General features: G+C 29.0%; 2 protein-coding genes across 2 annotated transcripts; one reads left to right on the top strand and one right to left on the bottom strand.

The window, feature by feature from the left end:
- The first annotated feature begins 8,033 nt into the window (after window positions 1-8,033).
- Window positions 8,034-13,603, top strand: LOC109806715 (uncharacterized). The gene is made up of 8 exons (XM_020369202.3): window positions 8,034-8,586; window positions 8,917-8,997; window positions 9,283-9,342; window positions 10,229-10,272; window positions 12,788-12,830; window positions 12,940-13,011; window positions 13,110-13,211; window positions 13,295-13,603. The coding sequence occupies exons 1-8, from the start codon at window positions 8,248-8,250 to the stop codon at window positions 13,412-13,414; spliced, it is 861 nt and encodes a 286-aa protein (XP_020224791.2). The 5' UTR covers window positions 8,034-8,247; the 3' UTR covers window positions 13,415-13,603.
- A 2,130-nt stretch (window positions 13,604-15,733) lies between these two features.
- On the bottom strand, window positions 15,734-17,070 carry LOC109806348 (putative F-box protein At5g52610). Its single transcript, XM_020368721.3, has one exon. The coding sequence runs from the start codon at window positions 17,059-17,061 to the stop codon at window positions 15,907-15,909; it is 1,155 nt and encodes a 384-aa protein (XP_020224310.1). The 5' UTR covers window positions 17,062-17,070; the 3' UTR covers window positions 15,734-15,906.
- Between the last annotated feature and the right edge of the window lie 7,257 nt (window positions 17,071-24,327).

Genomic DNA, 24,327 nt, shown 5'->3' with positions numbered 1-24,327 from the left:
TTTTGTCTTTACAATATGGGTAGTCTTCTCCCTTAAAGGTTGGTGACATTGTAAAAGAATCTCTTTCAAGCAGGTACTAACCCTCACTACTTTCCATTTTATGATTTTTTCCTTTAGCACAGTTAGATGTTTAACCCCATCAAATGTTGAGCTTTGATACCAAATTGTGGAGAAAAGAAAGACACTATAAAAGGGAGATTTTGAATAGTATCAATCAAAGACTCAACACTTTTTTCAAAATACTATAGTATCCTAAATCCTTATAAGTGCAGATGAAGAGTTTAAGAGAAAAAAAAACGTAATACTTTTATATTAGCTTGTCTTAACCACTGAGACTATGTCTAATTCTTTATCAACTCGATCAAGTTCCACTATCTTTTACAAAGATATGGGTACTCTTTCACAAGTCACTTTTGGCTCAACTTAAGTATTGTTTGACTTACTTCTTTACATAACTATCCAAGTATTCTTTGAACACAAAGTCTCTTTAGGTTTCAATAACCAAGTATTCTTTTACAATCAAGCATCTTTACGTTCAAAGCAATGACACCAAGTTAAAGTTGGGAAATCATTTTATTATTTCATTTTATTATCAAGACGTAATACAACCAATTTAAGTACAATTTTTTTTTCATATAAAAAATGAATAAAAACTTTTATAATTGATTGTCCTCTCCTTTTTTAATCTTCAAGTTTTCTTATATAAGTGCTTCGTGAAGATAATTGTTGCAAATCCGTGAGCATCTCTCACATACTTGCTTCGTTTGTCTTTATTTTCATTCCTTGTGAAAAGAAGTATCCACTAGTGCACTAAATGTGTTTCACCAAATTGTCACTTCTTATCTAAATAAGGAAGCTACTTATCACCTTTAAGACACCAAATAAAAGGAACTATTGTGTGTGTAGTCAAAAATAACTTTTTCTAAGACTTCACATGATTTGAGGATTTTTCTTGTCCTTTCTCTAACTCAAAGCATGTTTGTGTTACTTTTTTGTTGTGCGAGTACTGAAGAAAATTTTTATTGCTTTTAATTTGTCAAGAAATAATATAGATAAATATGATTTAGTTATCAAACATAATATTGATATATATATATATATATATATATATATAATGTTTTTGTCTTACTAATAAAGTAGTTCGTCTGAGAAACTTAATGTTAGTATAATTTGAAAAAATCTTCTCTTAAAAAATGTCTAAATTTCTAATCATTAAAACTTATACTCTGAAAATCTAAAATTATTTTTTATCTAATAAAACAAACACAAAGAGTATATATATATATATATATATATATATATATATATATATATATATATATATATATATATATATATATTATAGATGGTCATATCTCATAAAAATGAAAAATAATGCATAATCGGGGGAGTAGGGCATACTTCTCCAATTTCTATTTATACTCAACAAGTTGGTACAAGTAATCCATGTTTGATTTATTTTAATTGTTATCATCCCACTAATGGTTCTTTTCTATTGCAAGTGTTCCCACTAGCTCCAATATAATGTTCGATGGCATGGCTAACCCATTTAAAAATGTTATTATCATAAGAAAATATAATAAACTAGTTTAGGATGAAAATTAAGTCGAACCCAAAACACCTTAACCCCAATTCAAATATCTTAGAAAGTCTTTAGTGTAGACATGACAATCGGGCAAGACGGAAAAGCGGTTTATAGTACTCTCCTTGTCTCTCCAAATCAGGATCTATTATGGCTGTTATATATCCTTCTTCTCATTCTTTACCCTTTTTCTTTTTTGCCCAATTCTCAAGCTGGACCCATATTCTTTTTCTAAATAAATAGACATTAAAACCTTAAGAAAAAAATAAAATAAAAATATATATATTACTAGAAATGTACAAATTCAATTTTATGGCTATTAGTCAAATGTTAATTGATAAATTTACTAATCAAATTGCTAACAAAAGTAACAATAAGCTCAAACTCATGTTTTATAATGAATGTAAATACTAGGGATTAAGCTTTACTTTCACCAAAGAAGATGCGAATTGAAAAAAAGAAATGATTACTCCTCATTTTATAATTAGCTAAGTAGATGTACAAAAATAAAGATAAAGAAAAGGTGCTAATTTGAATGCTCCAGCCTTACGTTTCTGAAAGTCCTTTAGCCTGATTAAAAAAGAAAGATTTTATTGTAACCCAAAAAAAAAAAAGTTTTCTAAACCAATTTCTTACAGGTACAGAGAAAGATAAGGAGGACATACATGAGGGGTAATCTTTTTTGAAAATTTTCTGAAATAGGTAACCTTTAAAAAAATTGTAAAAAATAAAGTAATTCGTAGTTATTTTTAGTGGAAAGATTAAGTCACATTGTAAAATATGACTTTTAAAGTGAAAGTTTCCATATATATATATATATATATATATATATATATATTCTAGTTTAAAAAAATAGAAGTCATATTTTAAAATACAATTTTGTTAATTAAAAAATTACATAAAATATTATTTAAATGTAAACAATATTATTTTAATAGAAAATAGTAAAGAAAAAAAACAAAACAAAGTGGTAGTATTAATCACAACTTCTGTTTAAAATAAAGAGAGAAAAAATAAAGTAAATATTGTGTCTTTGAAAGACAATTTTGATTTAGATTTCATGTACACAAACACAATTATCCATTTAAGATTTTTTAAAAAAAAAATTATTCATTTTGAAAATAAATAAAAATAAATAACCTTGTCAAGTAAATAAAAAGAGCCGCATGGTAAACTTACTTCATTTTCAGTAACATCTTGTTGTGCCATTAATTTGGGTGTTGATAAAGATCCATTCATAAGAAAATGATAATGGTTAAAGAAGAGAGTCAATGCATTTGATTGTTCCTTGAGTGGCTTCATAAATGGTCTTCAATTTCACCCTCACAAAATAGTACCATGTCAAAGTGGAAGAAGAAGCATGGTACAATCAAACATTGCAAATGGTTATTACAACCTGAGTTATAAGAACCAATAGAAACTATGGCATGACCATGAGACAAACATAATTGTAGTGGTGGCACGCCCCAAGCATGCACAATCCTATTGAATCATTGGGACAAAGAGGCAGAATAGTATATTGCTTAAGCAATGCTGCATTGTCTCTCCCTTTTTCTTTCTCTCCCCTCATATTCTCTATAGTAAATCTCTTGAGTTTGTCGTAATTTATAAATATTAGGGTAATCATGATGTTTCCTTGGTCTTTGTTCACTAATTATTTTGTTGTTTTTGCAATCAATTAAGTTTTAAATGATTTGGGATCCTAGTAAAATACACTTACATCGAGCCATCCAACAAAAGTGAAGGAGACCCAAGAAAGATAAAAGAAAGAAAGAAAGAAAAAAAAAAAAAAAGATTTGTCTATGTGCTTTCTTTTGAATGAGAAATGATTAAGTGCAATTAACCTAGAATGTTATGGGCATGTTGGTTGTCTGACATGCACCTCTATGGGCCCATGTTAGTCCTATAGTGTCAGAATGCTCTAAGGTGGTTTATAGCTGTTCAATTATTCTAGTAATCTAGTGATCAAATAGAGTAGACAGGTAATACTAGCCTAGACAAATACATCACATTTTGTGCTAAGCATTTTATGATTATACAAATTATTTTAACTTCCATATTTTATTTCAAGCTTTTTACTCGATAAATGTTTGGATACTCTCTCAGTTAATAATGTCTCTATTATTAATTAAAACAATAAATTTTGATAAATCTTATTACTAAATTAAAAAAAATTCATTAAATGAAATGCGACTCTTATAATATGTGATTTTTAATCAATTTTAACAAATAATAATAACAAAAATGTGAGAAAGAGAGTATTAGAGAAAGTATTATTTATATACTCATAGAAATAAACTATGCTAAAAGAAAAAAATTATTTTATATTCGTTTATAATATTTAATAAAGATTAATCACTATTTTTTATGATGAATTTTACATACTAATACCGTGGTTAACAAAAACATTAATTCCTCTCTCTATATATTAAAATGCATGTTTAAATTAGTTTATTTGATTGTAAAAGTAGTTAAATATAATACTTACATGTAAATGGTGCTAACAGATTAAGATTATTTTGTAGGATTAAGCGTAACTAAAAAAACTTAATTTTTACTAGTCATTTTAAAAAATATTTTTTTTAAAATTTATAAATAACTCACTTCAATTTTAGACTAAAAACAAATTACCTTAAGAAATTTCAGGTTTTGTAATTTAGCTTCTTGAACTTTAATGTAAACGATCAACATTTCTTACATTTTATTATTATTTTTGTTTACTTTTCTAACAGAAAACATACCATTGATTATGTTTATTTTTCTCTCCAACAAAAAACAAATTTATATCTTATTATAATTTAAAATAAATCAAATTGCTGAATGTTTAAATGCCAGCAAGTAAGATTTAATAATTTTAATTTTCTTAAAGTATGAATTTAAAGAGGTTTACGATGTTCTCATTTTAATTTATATCTTTCTTATTTACAAGTAAAAAAGAAAGCAGAAAATTCATTTTGGTTTAACATTTTCACATTGTGTGAGAGTATTTCCTCTTATATCATGCGAAATTAACTTTACTTCATGTTTTGGACTGGTGCGTGGCCCAAAGCAATTCAGAGGCTATAGAAGTCAGCAAAATTGGAAAACAAGCCCAATTACTCCCTCATGGAGCCTACACATGTATAGTGAATTTTTCTAGGTTTAACTATACATTTGGTTTTTATGTATGTATCATTTAGGGTTTGATTCTTATACTTTAGAAATTATATATTTTAATCTCAGCATGTTTAGTATCTGTCGTTAAATATCATCTAGAGTTATTAATACTGCAATGACATTGATGTATACATTAATATATATATATATATATATATATATATATATATATATATAGTGAAATATAAAAAATGTTATTATAAGTAAAATATATAGGCATAAATCTATTTAACATATAATTATGCACAATTTTAATGTTGATTTTGAATAAAATTTAATAATATATATTGTATTTATATCTATATTTTTTAATAACATACTAACATATATTGTATTCAAGTGTAAATAAATTTTTTTTTTAATGACAAATATTGTATTATTATAAAGTGTGTATCATTATATGACATTTTTTTTTTGTAACGAACATTATTTTTAAACTTTTGATATATACATGTGACACTCTATCTCTCTCTATAGTTAATATAAAAATTAAAAGAGGTTTTCATGATATATAAAAAATAAATAATTTTTTTTGAACTTTTACAAAACTATACAGTAAAAGGATATGAGGACAACATTAATAAAGGACAATGTTTATTTTATCATTTATCTCGACGATCGAGACAACATAATATATCGATGATGAGTTCACCTTATGTACATAGACATTCGCCTCACGCAGGACAATCTTGGTAATGTCGACTGTTGAACAGATCGAGATGATCAACATGACTATGTACACATTCGTCTTATGAAGGATAGTCTCAACAACATTGACTCTTGAACAAGTTGAGACGATCAAAGTGATTATTTTGAAGTACTTGTGGTTTCCTGATTAATAAAGGAGAGAAACAATATTAAGAGACTAACTCATAGTCAATAACTGTATTACGTAATTAGTAATCAGGAACTAAAGGCTCAACAAATTCAAGCCCACTATGATCAGTATAAATAGTTACATAGATCAAGGTAAACTATTGTTCATTTATTACTCTCATAAATATTTGAGTCCATCCTAACTTGAGCGTTGGAGTATCTTTTATAAATACCTTATCCTTCAAAGTTCAACACATATTTACCATTGTAATATCGGATAGGTACAAAAACATTTTGCAATAGTAACAAACCCACATTATACTCTAGTCATATAGTCAATTAAAATTAAAAACAATTAAAAAATGTCTAGTAAACTTTTAACACTTTCACAACTACACATAAGTTCAAAATTATAAACAATGGGAAATAAAGAAAAATAAATCATTTGAAAATAATAAAACTTAAATTTTAATGTCATATAATATTAGAGCATGATAGTCAAAGCTACAAGCAAATGAGTTCTAAGCTTTTTCTCTAGCATCACCATCTAATTGAGTCTTACTTGCAAATGACAACCTAAACAAAATCAATCAAATAAAGAGAGTAAGATACAACCCACTCATGCTCCCAATGTGAAACAAAGATCAAACAATATCAAATTATAACAAAATTCATCATATAATTTATCAACCTATTTAAGAGATATATAATGTTATACAATGTGTCATGTTATAACATAATTGTGCATGTGACACTATTTCAAAAATCAATTGCAAAAATAGTAGCATAAGAGTACATGTCAAAGAATATAGCCACCCAACTTAGGTGCCTACCACTAAACCCTAGGGGAAGATCCACTAGTAACTCGTTAAGGTTATAAGGTCACACTAGATTCACTTATACTCATTATATGTGATTGGGATTCTCAAAACAAATTGACCCCTAAGGTCCAAATTCTCTAATCACTGAGCGATGACTCATGCCCAAGAGGTTAATCCAACATGAGTGAGTTAGGCTTGAATAAAAAATGTCTAAGCTCATGTTGATCTTTAGGCCATTTTTAATAATCCACTTTTTCTTCTTTATATATAATTTTCATTATAAGTATTTTCTTAATTTTGACTATGTATTTGTGGTCAAATAATATAGGAATTTATTTTCTTGTAAATTATTTTTAAGGATGTATTTAGTATTTTAGGGGAGGGAGTACAACTAATATTTGACATATGTGCTTATTGAACTTATTTGGCCCATGAAAGAATGGAGAGTCATACATCTATCATGGTGGATTAAAATTATGGCTTCATGAACTCTCTCATTAGTTTGCACATCACCTACCAAGTCACATATTTTACACACTAATCATAGTTTTTGTATGCTTGCTTCTATGCCCCCTACCACACCTTTTGGACCTTGTCATGTAGATTTCCCTATGTGTACTTAGTCACTGAGTGTTGAATAAGAACTAAATTTCTAAAATTATCTATGCAAAGTCTCTAATTCTCTCTTTGAAAAATTTTCTCCTTAAGAACTTTTATCAAAGAATTCTTCTTTGTGACAAGTTTAACTTCTCATGCTTATCTTTCACTTAGAAGTGGCACACCAATCACTCTTTTTACTCTTATTTATTTGATTTCTTTGATATTTGAAATCATATGAACAAAGATGAAAGAAGTTAAAAAAAAAAACTATAAAAAATTCTTCATTCTTCTCCTTAAGATTTTCCATCACTTTAGATCCCCAAAACATTATAGATGTGATTAAGATTTCAAAACAAATTGACCCTTAAAGTTTAAATTCTTTAATCACTAAGGGATCTTTCAAACATAAGTTTTTACACAAATACCTTAAAAACACAAATTTTATGCATATACATATCTCAAATAAATATAATTTAAAAATTGGAATGTATTATTATTATTATTCGATGTGAATAATCTACTTGTTCAACTATTTCAATAGGCTAAATCTCTCAATTGTTCCCGAGTTCTTAATTAACTTAATATTAATTATTTCTTTATTCTACTGTCTCAAAATTCCCTCTTACATCTTACAAGCTCTACTCAAATGTAGTATACTCAAGTCTCAAAAACAAACAATGCTAACAAGGGACTTACACCATTGTGCCAAGTACTAGCACGACAAGCACAATCATTAACAACATAAAATTTCGAGATGATGCATAGTTAATTTACATTTGTATTTTTTTATGTGTGTAATCCATCCAAAATTGCATGTTACTAATTAATATTCAAATTAAAATTCAATTAACTTATTTTTAATTTCAAAATACATTAATTAACCGCTTATATTTATTTATTTATATAACATACAACTTTTTAATCATTTTCTCTTTCATTTCTCTCCCATGAAACATAATTTTTTTTTTCGATTTATTTATTTCTTCTACATGCTAATTTTTTTCCCCTACCGAGCAGAAGGTAAAAGAAAAACACACATCCCTAATCCAATTTGGCCGAATTAGTATCAACCCATTGACGTAAAAATCACAAGGCAGTGTTTGGAATGGTGGATGAGGATTGAGGAAGAAGCCGTTGCACACTAATTATTGTAATTCGCTTGATTTTCATTTTTCATCAACTACTTCCCATTCGACAAAAACGAAACCTCAACGACCGTTTCATTTTAAACCATATTATTCCACAGAACCAAACACGACCTAAGTCTCCTCCATGATTCCCCTCAAAACTCATCCACATTCTCCATTCTTCTTCTTGTCCAGTGCCAAATCCAACCCTCTTCACTTCTCTCTCCAATCCCTCTCTCTCTCTCTTCCCTCACTCAAACCCCCACTCTCTCTCTCTTCCAATCTTCTCAGGGTTTCGAATTTTGGAGGGCCAGTTTGCAGAACCAAACACAATGAAGAAGAAGACAAGGGAGTTTCGCTGGAACTTCACGACTTGTCGCCAAATGGAGCAGTATACCAGAAAACACTGCAATTGGTTGAGTGTTCCATGTTTGCTGCACTCACCGGTTTGGTCTATTTCTTGAGCAATTCCCTAGCCATTGAGGTTTGTTAATGCGGATAAAAATTGGGTCTTTGTTTGTTTGTGGAGTTTTGTTGAGAAAGGAGAATAGTGGGTACGTGTTATTTTGGTTGGAATTTGGTTGGTTCTAACAAAAATTTGATCTTTGTTTGTACGAGGTTTGGCAAAGAAAATAGAGTAATGGGTCTTTTTATTTATTTATTTTTGGGATGGGTTTGGGTTGAAATTTGGTTAATGCTAACAAAAACGCTTGTAGTCTCTTTATGCTGGTAGAAAATTTTCAATTCACGTTTTGGATGTTTGTTATTTTTTTAATTCTCAATTCTCATGTTTGGCTTTTGTTTCTGATTGCAGAATTACTTTAGTTGTTTCTTCTCATTGCCAATAGTGATATCCTCAATGAGATGGGGTGTTGATGCTGGAAGGAAAACTCTGGTTAGACTTGCTAGTTGCTTCCCATAATGCTATAAATAATTCTTGAAGAGTTTAATTTATGTGTAGAATAGTTTGTACTGACATCTGATAGAAATTTATATTATTGTCACATCATGTTAATGAATAGGATGACATGGTAAAGTGATCAATCTCATTGGATGTCTGTGTAAAAAATATTTTAAACAGACTGTTTATGTAAATTAAACTAATTTTTGAAGTATTCTTGAATTGTTATTGATGCATCGATTATCAGATTGTTAACGTTGCATTTATTTTTTGTTGTAGGTGGCGACAACTATACTTTTGCTTGTCTTGTCTGGTCCAGTAAAAGCCCTAACTTATCTGGTGAGCTTGCTTTTAACTTTATCAACTTACTGAGCTAGGTCAACACGACTCTGGACTCTGCCTTTGTGTTTTCCTTGCTGTTGCCTATTATTTTGTTTACAAAAGAAAGGAATTGTAATTTTGTGAGCCAAAATGTAATTTTATGAGAAGTGAGTATTTTTATATTTTAGGAGAAGAAAAGTTGTTTACTCTTATAATATATATTTGGGTTTAATTCAACCTTATAAAACCGCTTGTAAGGTGAGGGTTGTCCTCTATTTATATATGTTACTTTGGCTTTATCACTAGCTGATATGAGATTGGCTAATAACAGTCTAATATACTCAACAACAATCACATACTCTTGTAACATATTAGAATATGAGGTTGAGTCTAACTCTCAACATCATAATATCAACTTTTAAGGTAAGAGTTGTTTCTCATATATATTACTTTGGTCTTATTACTAGTTGACATGAGATCTCCAATATTTACAAATTAGTTGGAGGATGCATTTTTTTATTTTTATTTTTATTTATGTATTTATTTTTATATCAAATATGTATTCTTGTAAATGTGGTGCTATTCAGAGCAGAACATCTCACGTGGGTTATATTTTATCCCTCTAGAGATGATAATAGTCAATATAGTGGTTTACTATAGCCTCGACCATAACAACATGCCAATTTCTTTGCATACAGCTTGAAAATCTGTATACCGTAGGTCACTGTTTGTAAGAATTGCAGGTGTGATCATTGGAAATTAATCTTGTTGGAACTTGGAACCAAGATTTGCCTCCCTTCATTTTCCTTTTACACAAATATTTTATGTTGGGTTATGTATAGCTTGCATACTGTAGTGAAACCACCTATAAATTAAATGATTAGTGAATATTTCTTTCATGCAGCTTAAGCATGGTATAGTTGGTTTCACAATGGGTACTTTGTGGAGGTAAGTCAAGCACATATTTTATGTTCTTTCATACTTCATGTACTGGTTAACTTTGTAATGAAATTCATTGAATTAAGATTACTACTTTGGTTGTATAATGCTGTGAATCATTGATTTGTGATATTTACATTTTTTTAATTCAAGTTAACACGAATTAAATCACCTCACTTTTACGTGAAATTATTAAACTTGAATTTTGTAGCATAATGTTCAGTCTTCCAAAGTAGGCATGACTAACAGATGATGTTGTTTTAAAGTGGGCAAGCAATTTATATTTTTGTATGTTGCTTTGTTAAATGCAGATGTTGTTTGATTTCTGATATTATCCTTATTATATAATGTGGCAAGATGAGAGAACTGGACCAATTATAGAATTAAATTAGATAATTGTGTTAGATTTTCCCTCCTGCTATTCTGTATTAGTGGATATAAAATAAGCAAATCAAGATGGACTAAAATAGAAAAATACAGATAACCCAAAGCAATTTGAGAAGGCTTGTCTCTCCTTCCCAAACCTTCAGTCACACAATCACACCTTTCTCCTCACCTCTGATGCATATATACTTCAAAACTGGCAACCTATATGTATCATATCCATACCAGATGTCAGAATCTGGGTGTCTTAAATGTTAACCTCTTATATATGTTTTCTCTTTGGATAGAAATGAAAATATTAACATAATTGGAATTATAACATTTATATTTAAATTTGGTTACAATAATGCTTTTTCAACAAATTCTGCAAAATCATTAAAGATTGGTCATAACATTATAATGATAGTAAATCAATTTAATTATCAACTATATTATGAAAAATAAAAAAAATTAATAAAATATAATAATTACATTTAACTTAATATACCTTGTCATGCCCATATTCAAATTTTTTATTATTTTATTATTTTATTATTTTTATTTTTTTAAAATTATTGTAGATAATGTACTCATACAACATGTTGCTCACCCTTTCCCACCTCTTTTCTGTATTTCCCTCCTCTAATCTAAGTGAATTCCTATACCTACAAGTAATATTTTTCTAATTTTCACCCTGGAGAATGGTTGAGAGTCTTGAGACTCTTAAAAGACTTGGTAAATGTACCAGTCATACAAGTAATAGAGCAGAGAAGTAGGGTTGTTTTAAACGAAGATTGATATTCATTCACTAGCTCACACAATTGGACAAACCAATATATTTGATGGAACATGAAATTAAATGCAACAACTAAGACTAATTGATGTTTAGTTGATTTTTATGATTTTGAATTAATCAAGAATCAAGAAATGGATTTGACTAGGTTTTGAATCTTTCTATGTCCCTCTTAGTAATCAAACACAATCCAGTGGAACATCATGAAATTGAAGTTTGATCTATCAAAATTAGACTATGTTCAATTCCTTGAATCTAAGCCCCTTCAATTAAACACAGGGTTCTAATAATCCCTTAGAAAATCATAGATCTAATTAAGTGTAGAAATCTAGCAAAACATTTGCTCATGAAGTTCTATATCTAGAATATCACAAACAAGTCAATTACTCTCATATCTGGAAGCATTCATAATTTTCCATTGACAAACACAACCTCAGATCGCTAATGGCCTGTTAGAGAAAGCATGAAATGCAGAAAGAAATTGCTCATATTCATAGAAGAAACTTGCTTTGAAAAGAAAAATTTCTAATTACAAAGAATTTCGATAATTTCATCTACCGTAATCTAGGGAATATAGCAAGACAATAAGAAAACTAGAAGATCGGAAAAGGAGAAGAGATTTGCTCCTTTTAGCCCCCATTTTCCCCTCTAAAACGTGTATTTGTACTTAAAGGCCTAGGATACTGACCACAGCACTCCAAGCAACATTGCAAATTTTCCTATCCAGAACTTAGTTCTAGGATTTAGTGCCAAATAATTGAATCTAATTTGCAACACACAGCTTCAGCGTTGCAATGGTGATTCTAGCACTGACATCTGGGTTTCTTTTTGTCTTCCAGTGCTTAGGGAAGTGCTTCACTGTATTCCAGCACTTTTGGCACTGGGAGAACTTGGGCTCTCAATCACCAGCATTTATCCAGCTCTTTTATAGGGTTTGGCACTTATAGCACTGGAACAATTGATGCTCACTGTTAGGCAGTGCTTTTCCTCTATTTCCAGTGCTTAGCTCTGGTGCCTTTTTTCTAGATAGCTTCCAGTCAATCTTGGTGCTTAAAGCACTAAAGCTAAAGTTTCCAATGCTTGCTTCCTGCAAAAGGAAATGAAAACTAATTGGGCATTTAATTGGACATGAATTTAATGAGCTTTCTATATTTGTCTAGGTGGCGATTTTCTTCAATTTCTATGTCAAAATTATTTACATACGTTCACAAAATATTAATTTTTTAGTAGCCTGTCACAAGACTGAAATGTTTTCTTATAAGGGTAACAGCTGTAAGCTGTTAACCCTTTGTTTTGTTGAAATAAATTAAATAATGCTGAAAGCCTGTAAATGTTTTGCTGTCTTAGTGTCTTTTTACATCTTTTCAGGTCAGGAGCAAGTTGGAATCTGTCAATTTTCTTGTGCACAATTGTAATGTTTGTCACCTTTTCACTCAAACATCTTAATACCTATTTGAAATGATTGTTTAAGCTGGTTCGTTTACTCATTTCTTATAATAAAGTCTTGATAATGTGCGTAGGTACGATCACTGGGTGCGGTTGGCTTTGTCTTGATTTCATCTTTCTTGATTAGGGAAAACATACTAGCTTTGGTAATCAATTCAAGAATTCTCTCCAAATCTTTTTTATCATCTGTGGTTACTAACGTGTTTTTCTCTCCCTCTTGTACTGTGGGAAATGTTGCTTGTAGATCACCATTAACATTCATGCTTCTCTCACCTTTGTCCTCACTGCTTCTGGTGTTAATTCTATTCCCTCAATGAACACGATATATACCCTATTCGGCATTTTGGTATGTCACTATTCTACAGTCTTTGTATTGAATTGGTTCTTGTTCTTGGCTCATTAAAACACTAATGTGGCTTTTGCTTTCAGGTTTTGATCAATAGTGGATGTTTCATGTTCTTGCTCCACCTGTTGTATTCTGTTTTCCTTACTAGAATGGGGATGAAGTCTTCACTAAGATTGCCAACATGGTTGGAGAGAGCCATTTAATGCTGTATGTATTTAAGGTGTTGCAAATTTTTCAATTGAAATGTTATTCTTCTCTGTTGGGATTTGAGAAGGGATAGATAGCTGAGGATGTATATTATTTATAGCATAACAATTCAACAGAAAACATGTTCTTAGAACTTTTGGATTTTTATAATTAAATTTTTGAAATATAGTTTGAGGTTGAGTGAAGTGAATAACCAACTTGATCAATCACATTTTAATACAATCTTTTGTACCCTACAGCTACAACTACACAGATAAAAGAAATGATTCCATTATGTGTTGACAAATGCATGTAAACCTATTTGTAGATTTCAATTATATTCTATCTGTCTGTAATATATGATCTAATATAACACAGGGTTGCTATGATATTGCCTTGCTGGTAGCTCCTTATGTATATGTGGAATGCCAAAGTATATGAATATTTTTGCTTGATAGGATTTGCATTGAGTTCGTGCAGGGCATGTATATCATACTTATTTGACGAGGTCTCTTAGGAAGCAGTGTTTAATATATTTATCACAAAACTTGCAACACTAAATGTCCAACTCCAATGCCAAACAGAAAGTGACTGAAATTGTAAATGGATCATGTAGTGCGCCACGCCACCATAGCTTTCCTCATCAAGTCCAAAAAAGACTGATATCTTCGCCTTTATAGAATACAATGAATCACTTAAATTAAGACCGACAACATCTTATCCAAAGTACTTTTATATATGAGTTAATCATCGGTGTAAAATTTTTTTACACTGATAATCAATTATATCTTTTAATTATGTCATGTCATTATAAACACATTTATTTTTAACAGTGACATGACACAATTAAAAGATATAATAACAGTGACATGTATAATTAAAAGATATAATTAGTTGTCGTTGTAAATTTTTTTTACACCTACAGTGTATATAATTAACTCTATATATACTAGCGAAAAAGTAAAAGTTATTCAAAGTGTGTATCACCAAATGGGGGACACAATCTCTTTTATTATTATTAGTGGATGTGACACTTTGCATTTCTATATATCTTTTTTTTTTATTTATAGAAAAAGTGATAATTATTCATTGCAAAGGATAAATAAAACAAAAAAAAATCAATCAAAAGAAATCGTTATGTCGTCAGTAAACTTTCAATACTTAAAAAGATAAGTGATTTAATTTTTTTTATAAAATAAAAAGGGTAAAAGTGTTCATATAAAAATAAAAATCAAAACAATTATTAAAAAGAATATCTCTTTTATATTTGGGTCATGTCTAATAGATTCTTGGCCTAAGGCTATTTTTTTTATTTAAATTTTATTCTTGTATAATTAATCAATTTTTATTCTTTATTTTTTAACAATAAAATTATAATTTAAATTTAATAATTAAGAAGTTTGAACATCTCCTTCAAGGATAATTTGTTTAGTCACTATTTTATAACGTAATCTCAAATTAAATTTAAAAAGAATTAATTTTGGAAAAAATGATAATGACAATAATTTAAATATTGTTTATAACATTCTATAAACATATTGCACGCAGTTTTGAAAAAATAAGTTTTAATATAATTTAATATTTTTAATGAAATATTAATTGTTTAAAATTTTATTTTTTAGTAATTTTAAATTAGAGAAAAAAAGTTATGATCACTAATATAAAATTAATACAATATATCTTTCAAAATATTATTTAATAAAATTCAAACAAAAATATTCAGATTAATTTCATATTTTAAAATATTTTCAAATAATTTGTGAATAAAATAAAATAAAATAAAATAATTTGATATTTATACAAAATAATTAAAACTAGAGAAATATTTTTTTAGAAGAATTGAAAGAATTAATCTTTAGTTGAATGTTCTTTATGATTTATCACTATCATTTTCGTTAATATATATATATATATTTTATTTATATATAAATCATACTTTTTCTAATGAAATTTAATCCTTATATTCATTTCAATATCATTTTTTTTATTAAAATTCAAAGATAAAATAATATAGTTTTTAAATTATAATAAATTTCTTAAATTAATAATCCTATAACAATATTTATGTATATACAATTTAAAAATAATTATATAATCTTATATACTAAAAAAATTAATTATAAATAATATATTAAAAAATGTACACAAAAATTAAGAAATTGGTCAAGCCTATCTTGTCTTAGCTACAACCTTGTTTCATAAAATGGTATAGATAGATTATAGAAGTATAAACAATGTTTTTTTGTTAGAATCATGTCTTACACTCTTAATCAATAACGGCACAAAACATATTCCATATAGTTGTCAGGCTTAAGATCCAACAAAGATTTGGAAAACCAAAAAAAAAAAAAAAAATCACAAAAATATAATGAATTTGTTTCTTCAACCAAAATAAATTATTTGAACACAAAGAAAAGCAACCTCCGAGGCTAACAAAATTCTATAGAAACGCGAAAAAGAACCAAAGGTAAACCCGGAAACAAAGCAACAGAGATTCAAAGATATTATGCTATTCTAATAACATGAAACTTTGTTGACAATAGAACATGTCAAGTTGTCCTGAAACTGGATCAGGCAACAACGAGTGAGGCATTTCCATGAGAGCAAGAGTCCTAAAGGTCCTACGCTCCATGTCATACAAAACTCCTCTAACATGTGTGGGAACAAAATATGGCAGAAACAAAATCTCACCACTCTGGATCCTACAAAGTGGAAAAACAACTTCCTCTGGTGGCACTACCTCTGGAGGAAGCACAACACTCTTGGATTCCCACTCCGCACTCTCGTGGTCCTTCAGAAACCACAACTTCAAATCATTCCCACGGAATCTGAACAGGCACAAACTACCACCCATTTCGATCAGATCAGGGTACTGCAAACTCGGGTACTTGCACGATACAAGGGAGTATCCCGAACGTGGGGGAGCGCACGTGGCGAGTATCTCCTCAGGCCCCACATCGAACAGGAGAAGAATGAAGCCGTGCGTCCAGTATATAACACCGTTCATGCAGACCCCTCTCTTGTCCCAGTGGCGGGTCAAGAGGCTTTCCACGAGCTCGCGGGAGGCTCCGGGAGACACGCGTCTCCACGACGCGTCGCAGCCGAGGGTGAAGATCTTGATGTCGTGAGAGCCACGCGCGCGGTACTTGAACACGCGAAGGACCTTGAACTCGCCGCGAACGTTGTCGTATCCGAAGTGGGTTGACACCATGAACTCTCTTCGTTCCACGGAGTGATCGAGTGGGAGAGGGTGCACCTGCCTTGTGGTGGGGTTCACTATGAAGGTGAAGGCCTCCACGTGGGAGGAGAGCCAAACGCTGCCTCGGGGGTGGACGCAGAGCAAACCGTTGACGCACTGCACACGTGTTTTGGGGAAGCTAAGGTTTGGGAAGGAGACGAGGAGCGAGGAGGCACGTGGGGGTGTGAGGATGACGTCATTATCGTGAGGGTCGAAGTGACAGGGTGATGAAAAAATGTGGGGTTTTGAGGATCCGAGAGGGGAGAGGAAAATGATGTTGTGTGTGAGTTTGCGAAGGTTAAGAAAAGAAGGTTGGCGTATGAAAGTGTTCCATCTCTTGCACGTGCATATGAAGCGAATAAGGGTCTTTGATGGAAGCAAAGGGATGATGTTGTACAGAGAGATATCATCTGGGATTGTTGACATTCTTTTCTTCACACTTCACACTTCACACTTACTCTCTCAACAGCACTACATATCTACTATTATATATATACTACACTTCCACACACACTATTTTATTTATTTATTTATATTTCCTTTGACTGCTTAACAGTCATATTTTTAGTTACTATTTTTTTTTTTGTTCTTTTTTCCTCTAATATTAGGGTGGTTATGATCTTCTGTTTTTACCCAGTTTTTAATTCAAAACTATCGTATCATTTTTTTTATTTTATAAAATAATAAATTTTAGAAACCATAAATGTAAAACTATTATAAATTGATTGAAAAAGTATTTGAATCAATGACAATACTAAGATGTTTAGCTTTCAAGTAGAAAAGAATAACATAATTATTTACTTTCAATATTAGTATTTTAAAGTTAATAAGAACAAATATTTGAACAATTCAATTAATATTTATTGTAATAGTTTCAATCAATAATCAAATATTGTAATAATGATTGTATTTCATAATAAACTCACGTGGACAAAATTATGCACAATATTATATTAATTATTTTCTTTTAAAGATATCGACGTTTTTATTTAATTTTTTTTTATATATTTCTAAAGTAGATAACTATAGTAATTAAAATGATTATAAGAAATATATATATTTTGATTTCAATTATTAACATAATTTTGAATTATTAATATTTTTGAGCAAGAATCTATTTTAATGACTACTTTTAATGATTTTTTCGTGAATGTATTTTGACTTTGGGTATTAAACTTTGTACTCATTCAACTTCATCCTAATACTTGAGTTTCCATGCAAGTTGTTTTTTTTTTTTTTTTTTTTTACTATTATAATTGTCCTCCTAGTGATCAATCCAAATGGGTTTCTCTGGTTCGCCATCCTTCTTGGAAGCTACTAAAAACACCTCCAACTGAGTGCTTATTTTGTATCTTAAAAGTAAACAACAATGTTTAGAAGTATTTGTCATTGAAGTGATCCTACGTGCCAAGAGAAATTTCAATTTTTTTAACAATAACAATACTAAGATGTTTAGCTTTCAAATAGAAAAGAATAACATAATTATTTACTTTCAATATTAGTATTTTAAAGTTAATAAGAACAAATATTTGAACAAATCATTTAATATTTATTGTAATAGTTTCAATCAATAATCAAATATTGTAATGATTGTATTTCATAATAAATTCATTATTATGCACAATATTATATTAATTATTTTCTTTCCAAGATATTTGGTGATGAATTCCCTCGACTAGGTTTCAATGAACACATTGTTAATTCCCTGAATATTCCTCGTCCCATAACCCTACCGGTATATATATGCCTCTAAGCTATCGAGGTTTATTTTTCTGTTATATTATCATTTTATCATTACAATTTTGAAGCATTTTCAATTCCTTCTTTTCATGAAACTTTTCATTCTTTGGGAAACGAAGAACCACTCACTGACATCGTTGATTATTACATCAAAATCCAAAGATTGCAACTCATGCTTCGTTTGCTCTTCGTTGGATCCTCTGCTGTAAATAAGAGTTTCTTATTTTTGGCCTTTTCCTATTTACATTAGGCGTTGCAAAATTCACGCTTCCCCTCATCTTATTTTCTAAGACTTGGTATAACCCTTCCCTTTGATGATTTCTTTATGAGCGTTGTTTGGATATTAAACATTATATTGTTCCCACTTAGCTTCATCCAAATCCTAATAGTTGGGTTTCTATGCAAGTTTTTTTTTTTTTTTTTTTCATTTTTTTTCTTTCTTTTTTTACATTTATGTAAATATACTCATGTTCAGCCTACTTCTAACTATTATTATTATTGTCTTCCTAGTGACGAATCCAAATGGGTTTCTCTACTAAGGCCCTATAGCTTATATAAAAATTTCTAAATCAATTTTTTCAAGGTTGGGATTCACACAACTGTTCACAAATATTTTTTTGATAACACTGATAAACCTCTTTGTCCTTTTTATTGGACTTGGGTGCCAAGGGTCTTTGTTTCGAGGGCAATTCCCCTATCAGCCTACACATGTTGACATCCTCCCCCTTCTTTACTCATTAAATAATAGTGATGAAAGTAAAATTTGTTATTAATAATATATCATTAGTAATTAAATTCTATTTTATCATTAATATTATTTATAATAATGATAAAAAAAATAAATTGTCATTATAATTTTATTAATAATGATCAAAATATGCTTATCATAAAAATTTGATACTAATATTTATAAATTTTAAATTTTTTTAATTTAAAATCGCCACTAATATAAATTTTATTAAATATAAAAAATGTATTTGAGACAAAAAGTTAACTTTGTAATAAATAATATAATTCATGAGTGATTATTATAAAAGTTATGATATATTCTTAATTACAAGTAACAAATTATTCATTGTAAAAAATATATTGTTAAAATTTATCATAAATATTTAATGTTACTATATTAACAAGTTATTAAAATCAAAATTGAAGTAGTCATTTCTACAGTAGATTGATTTGATAGCTAATTAACCCTCTAGCTCTTAAAAGATTCAACTAATATAAAATTAGAGAAACACAAATTGAATTGACCAAATTGATGAAAAATAAAAAATATATTAATGTCTAAAATATATTTTGGATTTCACTCTTTTCACTTATTATCGTAATTGATTTATGGTTTAATCTTTATTAATATATATATATATATTTACTTTTATAATTTACAATATTTTAATTTTTATTTAAAATTAATATTTATGACACAATTTAAATTATTTATTATAAATTTATAAATTTAAATAATAATTTATATATCTAAAGTCTATTTTTTAATTTTTAATGATAATATAATTTATAAAATTATAAATATTTATTTATTAGATATTAAAATTTATTATATATAACTATCTATAATGTATAATACACAAATTAAAATATTAGTTGAATAATAATGAATAAAATTTTAAATTTATTTAAATATTAAAATTAAAATAATTTCATATTATCTTTTATACGAGATTAATTTCGTCATTATTTTATTCTTTACCATGTAATATAAATTAACATCTATATGTTAAACATGAATGTGAACATTTTGAGAGATTATTTTAATTTTTATTTATTATATTATTTATATATTATATTTTAATATTTTTAAAATAAATTATTAATAATTAAGATATTATATTTATTTCTCTTAAATTTAAAATATAATTAATATATTTAAAACTATTTATTTATTTTATTTTTAACAATTTATATATTCATGTAACGACCGCCAGGTCTTACACAATTTATAACGTCAATGGACTATGTATAGAGAACACAGTCTATACCAAATATAATGCATAAAAATATAATATTTACAACTAATAGTTATATCATACAGAGAATCTACAGTCACTGATCTCAAATACATATACAATTGTCAGTAAAATAAATATTCTATACAAAATATCTAGTAGCCATCAGTAAAATATAACAAAATATACTTCTTGCAACTGCTTCACAGCCAAACGCAACTCACCTGCCACAAAATCACCTACTCCTGATATGCTCACATACTGAGATATAGTCATTGTAGTTCTAGCCACAAAGAAACAACCAGGTTGAGCTCACAACAATAATCATCATAAAACAACATTCAACCTACAATGGACAACAATAAGATACATCAAATCAACAAGTCAATTCAACTTTTATGCAACAACATACACATCAATAATACAACAATAGTATAACATCAACCACAACATCAACTAATGCATCGTCATGCATATACAACTAGGAGATCTCCAACAACTGAGGTTGAGTAGTCTAGGTGGCATAAACCCTACTAAATCCAACGTTTGACCTATTTCAACTAGGTCAGGCACAAGACATCATTAGGAACTCTGAAGAGAACCAAGTATAAACAAAAATGGGCGATTTCTCAAGTGTTCCACTCAAACTCGAAGGTCTAGTACTACTGTCAGGGTAAAAGGGTTTGCGTGTGGGCCTACCACGACCTTGGCTTGCATCACCAATCCATATATGGAGTTAGCCCACCCACTGCCCTCCAAGTATCACACACCCTCAATTGTTCATTCAACCATGACATAGATCGACTATTTCCATGCCACCCACACAGTACTAAGGGATTCAAATTTAAAAAAAAACCTTCAACTTATCACCTTAGTACTATGTATCTCAACATAAGACATATATCTTAGCCATATATCCCAACTTGACAACTTCACAAAAATAGACATCTTAACAACTTTACAATAATAAACATCTTAATATTAACTTAACAGCGTTAATCAACACAACATTAAATAATCAATAATAAGCAACTTAAATAAACAACTTTGATACACAACACTCTTAACATAACACCTTTTAAACATCCTTATACACAACATATATCAACTTAATTAAATCATCAACTACTCAACTATTATTCAACATACCAAATGTGCCTGACATGGCCAAGCCCGCGCCTAGTGCCACAAAAATAGGGCATTCCCTGATGCCTATGCGCCCAACATAGCTACATGTGCACCCGACGCGATCCAAGTCAAGGACTCCCCTGGGACTCCAACGCCAGACGCCTTACACTATGCGCCCGATGAGAGCAAGTCAAAGACTTATCCTTTAAATCAGCTTGGTGAAATCAACCTTCCGCCCGATGTGAATCAACTAGAGGCTCTCTGCCTCACTTGTACTTAGCGCGAGTTTTCTACACCCAGCGTAGAAGCACTAAAAACTCTCTGCCAAGGTTGCGCCCAATGCATTCCTCTTTGCGCCCAACGTGACCTCAGTAGAGAATCCCCTTCATCCTCTATTGATACCGCGCCGGGCGTGCCTTATTCCGCACCCGACACCCTTCAGCCAAAGACCAAATTTCTAATTCACGCCCGATGCGACCAACCTCGCGCCTAGCATGAATGAGCAAATTAGCCCTCTACTAAAGATCCACCCGTTGCCATGAATGCGCGCCCAACGTGTATTCAAACTTGAACAAAACCCAACTTCAATTTTTCATCGAAACCTGCACTCAGAAGAATCCCAAAGCATGCAACCAGTTTCCAAACACAATTAATATGATAATGTAGCTAAAACAACTCACAAATTCAACATGCCCCCATCAATTTCCACCAATTTGCATGATTCCCAACACAATATCAAAAACCCACATTTTCTCATTCAACAAAAAATTCAATCAATCCATTCAACTGAATCCATCAACAACAACATAATTAAGATACCACAAGCTAAATGCAAGCTCCCGTAACCTCGAATTCGGAGTGAGACAACTCCGAGCTACACTGGAATGAGAAGGAAGAAGAAGCTTCAAGGGTTCCAAAAGAATGGAGAAACTTGCGAAGAAAAAGAAAACCTAACTTATGCTATCTCCACCTCTCCACAACAACATTGCCTGAACTTGAGAATGAAAAGAAGAATTTCATAACTTGGAAATAGAAATGAAGAAAAAGAATAGGAAAGAGAAAGAGAGGGTCACTCACAGGTATTACAATTCAAATATAGTAATTATTTATATATAATTTATTATAAGTTTTAATTATATGATTAATATTTAGTGATTAAAATTTTAGTATTAAAAATAAAATCAAATAACCAATAAATATGACTTGTTGTTTTCTTTTTTGTTCTTTTTTGTTTGTCCTAGTGAGAGAGTTGAGCCTTATACCTTTAGAAAGTTGTAAAAAGTCTAACCACTAAACTAAAGCTAATTTTGTATTTGTATGTGAAAATTGTAAGCTATATAAAATAATTTTAGAGTATAACATTAAAAAAAGTATTTATCCTTTTTTTATTATCTAACTTTAATAACTTATTAATTTAACATTTGAATTAATTATTCCATAATATTTTTATATTAAATTTAAAATCAGTTATTAGTTATACAAAAATATCAAGATCATATAGTAAATTGTTGATAAGATTCTGACTATATAATTTAAAATGCTTATTTAATGTTTCAACTATATTCTTATCAAATAATTTATTTCAGAGTTAATCAAATTTTCTTTGTATTAATTATTAGTAAATTTTAAATTATATATTATCTCTTAGAATATTATTTAAAATTTAAAACATATCATTTTTATTCTTAATCAAATTTTTTATTATATAATATTAATTACTACTAGAAAAATGTCATTTTCTTGCAAATTTTCCTGCAAAAAAATATTCGCAAAAATTTTTTGCGAAAAATAATTTACAAATATTTCTTACAAATTTTGCTACTATTTTAATAATCATAGAAATTTTTTTCCATGATAAAAATTTGCAGAAAATATTGTAAGAATTTTATTTTGTTTCTTGCAGATTTTCTTGTAAAAATAAATTTGCAAGTAATTTTTGCTAAATGGTAGAAAAATTTTGCAGGTAACTTTTCCTGCGGATTTTTTTTGCAAATTTTAATTCGCAGGAAAAATAAAAAAAATGTTTAAATTTATAAGTTTAATATATAAAAAAAAACTTCAATTCACATCGATTAAAAATAAAGCAATTAAAGAGTATATAAGTTAGAGCAACACTTACCTTATAAGTTGATTTATATGGTTGAGTGTTAGACTTATAATCTACAATCTTAGAATTTAAAAGATTATGTATCATATGTTGGAAGCATGGAAACAAATGCTTCGGATGAATTCATTGTGAGCATTTGAAAGTTGAAAAATTATTGATAGAATTTATAGTAATTTCTTTAATTTTTTTCGTAAAAAATATTCCTGCAAAATTTGTTGCAAAAAAATTGCAAATTTTTTTTTGCAGGAAACTTTCCTGCGAATTTTTTTCGCAAGAAATTTCGCAGGAAAATTTCCTACGAATTTTAAAATTCGCAAAAAAATATTATCCACGAAGGTATTACCTGCAGATAAAATTTCGCAGGAAAATTTGTAAGAACAACATTTCCTGCGAATTTTTATAAAAAATTCGTAGGAAAAGTCGCATGTAATAAGAGAAATTCTAGTAGTGAATAAACTATAATATTATTTGTTGATTACATGCATAGTTAGAATAGTTATCTCCATATATTAGCATATTAATTATATTTAAGGTATTTATCTCCTAATATTTATACATTAAAATAAATCTTTGATTTATTATTTCTATCAATTCATTATTATAATATAAATTAAACAATTAAATTCATTAATTTATTAATAAATTTTAAAAATAAATTACTATCAAGAGGTTTATAATATTATAGATAAAAATGTAAATATAATCTATGCACAAAACAATAGAAGGATCGAATTATAGCTTATAATAAAG

The sequence above is a fragment of the Cajanus cajan genome, chromosome 11, assembly GCF_000230855.2.
Source record: "Cajanus cajan strain Asha chromosome 11, NIPB_CcT2T_4, whole genome shotgun sequence".
Classification (NCBI taxonomy): domain Eukaryota; kingdom Viridiplantae; phylum Streptophyta; class Magnoliopsida; order Fabales; family Fabaceae; genus Cajanus; species Cajanus cajan.
This window is presented reverse-complemented; position numbering and strand designations above follow the sequence as displayed.